Source organism: Hibiscus syriacus, unplaced genomic scaffold (assembly GCF_006381635.1).
Source record: "Hibiscus syriacus cultivar Baekdansim isolate YM2019G1 unplaced genomic scaffold, ASM638163v2 tig00112738_pilon, whole genome shotgun sequence".
Taxonomy (NCBI): Eukaryota; Viridiplantae; Streptophyta; class Magnoliopsida; order Malvales; family Malvaceae; genus Hibiscus; species Hibiscus syriacus.
In genome coordinates this window covers 1675269-1685874 of record NW_024063392.1, presented here as the reverse complement: position 1 = coordinate 1685874, position 10606 = coordinate 1675269, and the positions used below count along the sequence as shown (strand labels likewise).

Here is a 10606-nt window from a genome sequence, read left to right as displayed (position 1 = left end):
TTTAAACTTTAGGTATTATAGATTTAGTCCTTTATGTTAACTTACTTACACTAAGGTCTCTAAACTTTTAAGTTTTATATTTAGGTCCCTAAATTTAGTTTTCTTACATTTTGGGCCTTAAACTTTTAATTAGATTTTTTAACATAACCAATTTGGATAATTAGAGCCTTCATTCTAAGCTTTGTTTCAAACTTATCCTTAAACTTAGTCGGATTGTTAATTTTGTCCTCGCTTTTGCTCGAGGTCTTATTTTAACTATTTGAATATTCCATAATTGGTTAAAATTAATTAGGCTAATATTAGAGCCTATACTTTTAGGCTTAATTCCCTAGATCCTCTAAATTTTATAATTTATATTTTAAGTTAGAGAGAAGCCATTGATTTGATCAGTATAATTAAGTTTCATAACTATTTGTTTGACCTCATTTTTGTTTTTAAAATTTAAGGCAATGTTCACCTATTAAGGAGTCAATAGTATATCTCCCGCAAGTATGCTCAGGGGGTGACTGCTGGTGATTCCCAAAATAGGTCGACATCCTTTTTAATACTGCATCATGATTTCTAAAATATCGAGGCAATTTTCGGTTATTGGGCACAATAGTTGACCTCCCGTAATCATGATTGGGTGTGAAGGCTATCAACTATAAAAAACGAATGCCCTTTTTAACTTTGCATCCATGATGACTTTTAAATTAGATAAAGTTCGAGCTCAAAATTTTTAATTTTAAATATAGGGTAATCAACTAGGTACCAATTTTTTGGTGCTATGGGGTGCTAATCCTTCCCCAGACGTAACTGACTCATGAACCTATTTTATGGTTTTCATAGACCCTAAAACTTGGTATTTTGATAAAAAAAAATAGAATGTTTTATTAAAATCACCCAGTTTTATTAAAATCACTCAGTTTTTATGGTGTTTCGGTCGCACCTTAAAATGATTGGTGGCGACTCCTCACATTTCGAAATGTTTTTCAAAGAATAAACCCCCGAGTCGGTATCATTGTTTCCCTGCGCGGGCGAAAAATGGTGTCGACAATACTGAGCACTCTTCCTCCTCGGTATGGGTCATTTAAAATCTTCTATAACACATATAAGGATAAATGGTCTATCGATGAACTTTTAACCATGTGTGATCAGGAGGAGACTAGACTCATACTAGAGATAGGAGAGAATGCACTGACAGTTACTCAGGGAAAGAGATCAATCCAAGCTAAACCAAAGGGGAAGTTTAAAATCCAACCTCAAGTTGACAATAAGAAAGAGTCCAAGTGTCTCTTTTGTAAAAAGAAGGGATATCTAAAGAAGGACTGTGTCAAGTTCAAGAGATGGCTTTAAAAGAAAGGTAAATCAATCTCACATGTTTACTTTGAGTCAAATATGGTTGATGTTAATTATAATACATGGTGGATTGATTCTGGTTCTACAATCCATGTCTCAAATTCCTTAGAGGGATTAAGAAACCCGAGGGAACCAGTGGGAGCTGAGCGATACATCTATTCAGGCAATAAGATGCAATTGCATGTAGAAGCCATCGGGACCTACGAATTAGTGCTTAGTAGTGACTTTATTTTAATTTTAGAAAACATATTTTATATTTCAAGCTTTTCTGGAAATTTAATTTCTGCTTCAAGACTTGCACCTTTGGGTTATTGTTTTACTATTTCAAAGAATCCAAGTGCAGTTGTATAAATTTATCGTTTTAATTTTATCATTTAACTCGTGACATTAAATAGATAAGACGACATACATTTCAAGTAGTTTTGAAAAAATTAAATATTAAAACAAACTAAAATTAATAGTTTAGATACTAAATATTAGTTTACCCTAGATAAAATAATGCTGCTTAAGATTGAACCAAAAATACACCCACCAAGCCATTTATGCAACGGTGGGCCTGATTTTTAGGCTTAATTTTATTTTTGATTCCCCTTTTTATTTGAGGATTTTAGTTGAGTTAACATATAAGTGGAACTTTAGCATTCATTATTCTAATAAAATAGACAAATGATCGAATATTTCTTACTAAATTGAACCACATACTAGTTAATAAAAAATTCGTACGAAAGAGGTAAAAATTTTGACTAAATAATTTTAACAAAAGATAGTTATAAATAAAAATTATTATTGTCACCATTGACATTAATATAAAAAAGAATATAATAATAATAATAATTTGTTTATAAATTATTGAACTCCTAATCTGAATTAGATGAAAACCCCGCCGAATATATCACCATTGACTTATTAAAATTTATATTTAATCAAACCAAAATCAAATTAGACATTAAATCAAATATAAAAACATCATATATCAATTTGAGGATTATAACGAGACACATATCAATTGATGATTGTCCTATACATGAACAAAATATGTAGAAATAATTACTATGTACGAAATGTTATGAATATTTATTTATGTAGATGTCTATTATTATTAGAAATATATGTATTAAATAAGATGTTGATGTACTTTATTATTATAACTTTAGTGTCAAGGATTATAGTTCTAAATTATATCTACTCGTTTTGTCTATAAATATATAGTTTAAGAAAAACATTAAACACAAATCATATAAAAAATGATATCAATTTTTCTCATTACACTTATATCTCTTTTATTCTTATTTTTCTTACCATTTCATTCTTTTTATTTTATAACATAAAGCTATTTTCTATTAAGTGATTAGAAATTACTTATTTACTTATCATTTTTATACTTTTTTATTTATAAACTCGAACGACTAATTTTAATTTTAGATTATTAAACATTTTATAAATACTAGATTATTGAAATTTTTATTTTTAATGAATTGGTTTTTAATAGATTAGCAAAAGATGTTAATTTTGTACCAAATTTAATGAACAAACCGAATAATTTAATGTATGAAACAGTTCAACTGAAATCACTAAAGAAGAGAGAAGGAAATTATATCTAAACACGAATAATTGAATTCAAAACTCTCTCTTTATTAGCTTCCTAATTTAGAAAAAAAGAAGTCTTTGATTATATTTATTTGTTTATATAATATTTATTTGTTTAGGAAATATATTTATTAAAATATTTATATTTAATTAATAACTAATACCAATATGATAAATTTTTTTATTTTTTAATATTTTTATATAATATTTTACTATGATACTTAAAAATAATTTATTTATAAAATAAAAACTAATGGTGATGCTGACGTGTTATCAGAAAGTAATATCACATCATCATTGAAAAGTAAAAAAAAAAAATAACAATCAACAATTCTGTTTTTCGACATTGAGTGATCAAAATGAAAGTAACATCAACGATGATTTGAAAAAATAACCGACTAACTAAAACAAAACCAAAATGATAATTAAGTGATTGAATATGTAATTTATTTTAAAATTAACTTTGAGCTTAAGATTAAAATTTAAGAATGTAACCAAATAAAGTAATAGAAATGTGATAACTAAATAAAGTTTGGACTATTGTAATTGAAGTAATGACAGATGGTTGGACCAACCAATTTAACCGTCAATAATTGTGTGAGCAACAACATCGACCAAACTACCTTACATGGTTAAACGTAACCAATAGGTTTCAATTTTAGGTTAAACCCACAAAACTAAATTTATAATCTAAACCTATAAATCCCCCAAAACAACAAGGTCGTAAGTGAGGAAGATGGGAACCAATCAATAATAATTCCAACCGGAGAATTTCAGATTTTGGGTCACAAATTCTTTTAGGTAAACCTCCACCTAATCTAATTTAACATTTCTCGATCCATTTGGTCCATGCACCATAGATTTATCTGTTTCTATGTTCGAGATTTTAAAGTTCGATTCTCGATTTTTATAAATTTATATTATCATTTAAAAATTTTAATGTGAGTGAATTGAGTCGAGTCGAGTCTCGTGTAATATTTTTTAAAATAAAGATCAGATCAAATTATTAATTATTACTTGAATATAAAGTTTACCATGTTAGGGTTTGGGTAGTAAAATAAAGAAGAAGAAAGGAAGGGGGGTGGGCACATGATAATTATATACTTAGTTTTCATTTTGAATAAACAAGATGAAAAGGTGCAAAAGAAGACTAGGGTTTTCCCTTTGTTTCTCTGAAAAAGTTACGTCAAACAAATAAACATTTCTTTGTTTTAATTATTTCGTAATTTCCTCAAATTATTTCAACAAAAAGTATATTACAAATATACATTAACCCTCGATTACATATATATATCTATAATAACAAAATATTATTATATTTTAAAATAATGAAGTTAATACTTGTATAAATTGGTACCTTATGTTATAATTATAATTTAGGTAAATACTACAACGATTCATAGTATTTATAGTTCGCCGTTTATTTTGAAAGTTGCGAGCTTTGTGCAGGGTTCTTCCATCTTTCAGTGGTTATGGTTTACTACTTTGCTACTTGTTTTCTAATTATTCATGGTTTTGCCTCCATTTATTCTTCTTTCTTTATTGTTAAATCTTACAATTGAATAGCGGGAGAAAACCCTTGATTTTATTTTCTTTTTCTCTTTCTCTGATCTCATTCATAGCTAAACAAAAGTGCAATTTTTTTTTGCTTGTGTTGTTCAAAAATGGCAGCATTTTAGCTAACACCAGCTTCAATCCAAGTTCTTCTCTTGGTTTGCCTTTCCTGGTTAAAAGAACCACATGGCTACTAAATCCAAGTAAGTTAAGCTCAAGCTTTGTTTTCTTTTTCAAATGGGTTTTCTCCATGTTTGTTATTTGATGAAACAGAGTAGTTTGATCCATCTTTGATTTTGTTTATATTCTGTTCATTGTTTGTTTTCCTTTTAAATCAATGGGAATTTAAGGCTTTGAAGATGTAAAACAGATCTGGTTTATCTGCAACTCCTACCAAGGTTTCACCAGCAACAACAAGAGTGGCTAGTAAACTAAGCAGGGGTCTGGCTGCTAAACCAGAACCTGGTCCACCTTCTCACTTGCAAGCTACACGCCATTCCATCGATCGATCATCGCTCAACTCAAAGCCGGCGGTTGATCGGGGATCTCAGAAGGTCGATCCGGAACGTGGTTCGCCCTCTCCCTTGCGAGGTACACGCCATTTGGTTGATCGGTCTCCTCGATCATCATCTCTTAGCTCGAAGATGTCAATTGACCGGAGATCGCCAAAGGTTGAACCGGAACCTGGCTCACCCTCTCCCTTGCAAGCTACTCGCCATTCGGTCGACCGATCTCCGAGATCATCGTCTCTTAACTCAAAGCCATCTGTCGATCGGGGATCACCAAGGCTTGCCACGCCGTCCGAAGTAAGTTTACTAGTTCATCTTAATCATGTTCGAAACTGAATCCGACTAATATTTGGTTCGGTTTCGATTTCTAGAAATCACAAACACGGATTGGCAAGGGATCGGAATTGCAGGCTCAATTGAACTCGGTTCAGGATGATCTAAAGAAAGCTAAGGAGCAAATATCATCGATCGAGAAAGAAAAGGCACAAGCAATCGATGACCTGAAAGAAGCACGGAAAGCAGCCGATGAAGCAAACGAAAAGCTTCGAGAGGCTTTATTTGGGCAAAAGCGAGCTGAAGAGAGCTTAGAGATCGAGAAATTCCGGTCCGTCGAGTTGGAAGAGGCTGGAATCGAAGCTGCTCACATGAAAGATAAAGAATGGCTCAATGAAATCAGATCCATAAGGAAACAACATGCTTCGGATGCAGCTGTCCTTTGCTCTACCATCGAGGAGCTCGAAAGGGTGAAGCAAGAGCTAGCCATGGTCTGCGATGCTAAGAACCAGGCTCTTAATCATGCCGATGATGCAACCAAGATCGCTGAAATCCATGCCGAGGAGGTCGAGTTTCTTTCGGCCGAATTGGCTCAGTTGAAGTCCTTGATCGACTCCGAAAAAGAGACTAATGAAAACAGGAAGATGGTGACCAAGTGCAAGCAAGAGATCGAGTCATTGAAACAACAACTCGAGGAAGCAATGACCTACGAGGAGATGCTACTTGAAAAGGAGGCTCTCATCGAACAACTTAACATCGAGCTTGAAGCTGCAAGAATAGCCGAATTGTATGCACTCAACATAGTAGAAGAATGGAAAAAAAGGTTCAAAGAACTACAAATGCAGATTGCAGAAGAAAAGAAGCTCGAACGATCCTCTACGGAGTCACTCGACACAGTCATGGAGCAACTAGAGAACAATGACAAGTCGTTGATCGATGCAAAATCTGAAATGACAGCTCTTAAGGAAAAGGTAGGGTTCTTGGAAGTGACAATAAGTAAACAAATAGGTGACCTTGTGGAATCAGAACACTGCATCAATATAGCCAAGGAAGAAACTAACGAAGTGACAAAATTAGTCGAGTCTCTGAAATTCGAGTTAGAAACCGCAAAGGAAGAAAATACCCGAGCATTAAACAACGAAAAGCTGGCAGCTTCAAGTGTTCAAACTCTTTTAGAAGAGAAAACCAAACTCGTCGACGAGCTCGAAAATTTGAGGGATGAAATGGAGAAGAGCAAGAAAGAAATGGAGAGCTTAGCTTCAGCCTTGAATCAAGTTTCTGCAGAAGCAAGGGAGGCCAAGGAGAAGCTTTTATCAAGTGAAAAAGAGCATGTAAATTACAAGACCAAGTTAGAGGAACTAAGATCAGTCCTTAAAGCAACGAAAGAGAAGTATGAAACAATGCTCGACAATGCGCAAAAAGAGATTGATCATCTTACGAGTGCCTTCGAACAGTCGAAGAACACCGAATACCCAAATTCCGGACGAAAAGACGAAAACTCTTCTAGGGAAAAAGAGATCAGTAGGCTGGTGAATTTGCTGAAACAATCAGAGGAAGAAGCTTCTGCATTCAAGGAGGAAGAAGCTCAGTTAAAGGAGAGCCTAGAGGAAGCTGAATCCGAGGTGATTTATCTGCAAGAAGATCTAAGGGAAGTCCAGACGGAGAGCATAGAATTGAAGGCAAGTTTGTTGAATAAAGAAACCGAGCTGCAAAGCGTCGTTCGAGAGAACGAAGAACTCCAAGCAAGGGAAGCTGCTTCTCTTAAGAAAGATGAGGAGTTGTCTAAGTTATTAGAAGAAGCTACAATGAAGAAGCAAAGAGAGGAAAACGATGAGCCATCTAACTGCGAAAAGGACTTTAACTTGCAGCCCAAGGCAGCGGTAGAAGAGTCGAAAGAAAACCGACATGGAAGCAAAGAGAATCGGAAGGTCAAGCTCCCATCAGAACAGCCCCTGGAGGTAAATGATGGCGGTGCCAAAGTGGAGAATGCAGATGGACAACAAGTGAAGGAAGCTGAGACAAAACATAACAAAGATGATTCGAAAAAGGTTGAATTCAACATGCTCGAGAGCTGCAAGATCGAAAATAAGGAATTTTTCCGAGAAAGAGAACCAGCGTCGAAGAAGAAGCAGCAACAGAAGAAGAAGAATGCTTTGCTCAGTAAATTCGTGAGCCTACTGAAGAAGGGAAGTAACAACCAGAAGTAGAATATGAAATCCCGGCAGGAATGTAATTGTGTTTATTTCAACTTCGTTTGCTTGTAATGTCATCAATAGGCTTGTTTAAAGAAAATGAATTGAGGTTAGATTCTCCATATCAGGTGGTATAGTTTATCACATACTACGTAATGTGAAATTAAAGAAGGAAATAATGATGATTTCATGCAAAATCGATCTTCGTTTATGGGTCAAAGAAGTAAGAACATACATGTTTTATAAAAAATAATGCAACGGATTTTGATGTAATTCACGGAATGTTTGATTACTTTTGGGAATAAGAGTATGCAAATATCATATGAGCTCGATTGGTTTATTTAGTAGGATTGTAAAATTATAATGTTTGGTTAAATGAATATATGATTAACTAGATGCATTTTATCAAATTATCCTTGTAATATAATGTTTTTAACAAGTTAAACTTTAATATTATATTATCAATATTTGAATGAAAATTTATAAAAATATTTTAATTGTTACATTATTTAAGTTTTAAAGAAAAAATATATTTAACATATAATTAGCATATCAAACTTATATCTTTAAACATTTTTTATAAGTATCATATTTATTTATATAAAACATAATATAATTTATTTATATAAAACATAATATAATATGAATATGATATTGTGATATCTAGTGGACAAATATATTATTTTGCAATGTGTAAAATCTATTTTCTAATAACTCAAAATTAAACATTATTTTAAATAATTACATTTTACGATAATAATATTTTCACGTCATAAAATTATAAAATGATTAATATATTAAATATTAATTATATAAAATAATTTTAAGTACTCAAATTTATTGATATTGTACTAAATTAAACTCTTTGTATATTATTAACATAAAGTTTATAATTTTATTTTTTTGAGTAAAGGATGAATAATAAGAATTAAAAATGATTCAGATGAAAAGAATTCATTATTCAAGGGGTATTTGTGTCCAAAGTGGTTGGAATTGTTTATTACATAAGAATTTAAAGGTAATGACATTTTCATCATTTTATAATTAAACTCTCAGTAATTTCTTGAAATATTTATGTTTTAAGCATTATTGTCTAATGATCAAGTAAGGATGAGCCTTTAAGGGCATGATCAACACTCGTATGGGAAAAGTCTACCGTGTACGTTGTCACTGACGGATCCAAAAATATTTTTTAAAGTGGGCACACATATATTAACAATATAAAATTGGTGCATACAAATAAAATTTTAAACTCATATTTTCAGGGTAGGCATGAAAAATTTCAAGGTGAGTACCGTTAATAAAATAAGTAACTAATCGAAGAAAATTCAAATTTCAGGGTGGACATGTGCCCACTCTCACCAAGCTATGACTCTGCCACTGCACGTCGCACACCGCAATACACCACTAAAGCGACGTACTGAAACACAACACTAACTAAATTGTCTTTATTAAGTAAATTTGAAAGTGGTAAATTACACGTTTTGTACCTAAATTATCACTTTTGTTTTATTTTAGTATCTAAATTTTAATTTTTTAAATCGTTAAGGACAATGTTTATGTGACATGACATGACAATTTTTTTAATTACCACACCACATTTTTCTTTATTCATGGGGATAAAAAAATTTAAAATCACTCTTGCTCCTAATATGAAATGAACTTGGGTCTCTTACATGAGAAATAAATCACTCAACCATTGAACTAAGATAGTCATTTAATTAAATTTCATCACATTTTGTATTTAACTTATATAACAGTATTACCACAAAATTAATATTTTTTAATGATAATAAGATTAAAAAATGAGACACTTTAAATTAATCACTGAAAACTTAATCACTCAACTATAGTGTGATTTTTTATTATACCGAACATAATACTTATTTATTATTAAATTAAAAGACTAATAATTTTACATTTAGGATAAATTATACAATTAGTATCCAAATATTACTTTGGTTTAAAAAATATTTAAAATTAAATAAATAATTTAAAAATAATATTATTTAAAATTAAATAAATAATTTAAAAATAATATTATTTAAAATAAATAAATAATATAATTTCAAATAAATAAATAATATGATTTTAAAAATTAAATAAATATTTTAAAATAATTTCATAATATGATAAATATACTTTTTAGAATAATTTAATATAAATTTTATAAATATATATAAATAAATATTTAATTATTTTTTATTTCTAAATAAAGTAAAAAAACATTCTTTAATTTAATAATGATATAATTAGGTATTAAGTTTGATATAATAAAAATAAAATTGAACTATAGTTGAATGACTAAGTTTTCAATCATTAAGGGTCTGTTTTTTTCACACACAAAAAAGATTCTGAAAAATGAATTTCGTAAACTGAAGTACAGTTCCTGGAAAACATTTTACTGAAAATTGTTTTACGGTGTTTAGATGATGTTGTGTAATTCATTTTTCAATGGTTGATAAATTTTTTAAAAATTATTTATTATAAACATTAAATAAAAAAATATTATTTATTAAAAATAATAATATTATTTTTAATTAAAATATTAGATTAATTTATTTAATATTATTTATGTAAATATTATAATTAAAATATTATGTCTACAATTTTATAAACAAAAATATTAAGATTATTATATTTATTAAAATAAAATAATTATAAATTATAGTAATTATTTATTAAAATAAGAATAATATATTATGAATTATATTAATTACTTATTAAAAAATAATAATAATATTAAAATATTAAAATTATAATATTAAAATAAAAAATTATATTATATTTTAAGGAGTATATTTAAAATATTAAATAATTTAATAATATTATTTTTAAAATTAAGAAATAATATTATTTTATTATTAATTTATTAAATATTATTAAAATAAAATTATAGTATTAGATATTTTAATAATATAATTATAATAATAAAATATTATATTATTAAAATTATCAATAAATATAATTTAATAATTAATACTTTTATTAAAATGATACTAAAATAATATATTAATATTAAATATATGAAATAATAGTTTTTTGAGTATTTATGCTTCGAAGTGAAAAGTTAATAAATTGACTTACCAAAAATTAGATCGTAAATCATTTTCCAGAAAATACAAAGGAAATTCAGTTGACCATGAAAATGAA

General features: G+C 29.3%; 1 protein-coding gene across 1 annotated transcript; it reads left to right on the top strand.

The window, feature by feature from the left end:
* Nucleotides 1-3643: 3643 nt before the first annotated feature.
* On the top strand, nucleotides 3644-7468 carry LOC120182793 (WEB family protein At3g02930, chloroplastic-like). The gene is made up of 4 exons (XM_039187661.1): nucleotides 3644-3726; nucleotides 4605-4682; nucleotides 4850-5285; nucleotides 5360-7468. Exons 2-4 carry the CDS (start codon nucleotides 4666-4668, stop codon nucleotides 7466-7468), a joined length of 2562 nt encoding a protein of 853 aa, XP_039043592.1. The 5' UTR covers nucleotides 3644-3726; nucleotides 4605-4665.
* The last annotated feature ends 3138 nt before the right edge of the window (nucleotides 7469-10606 follow it).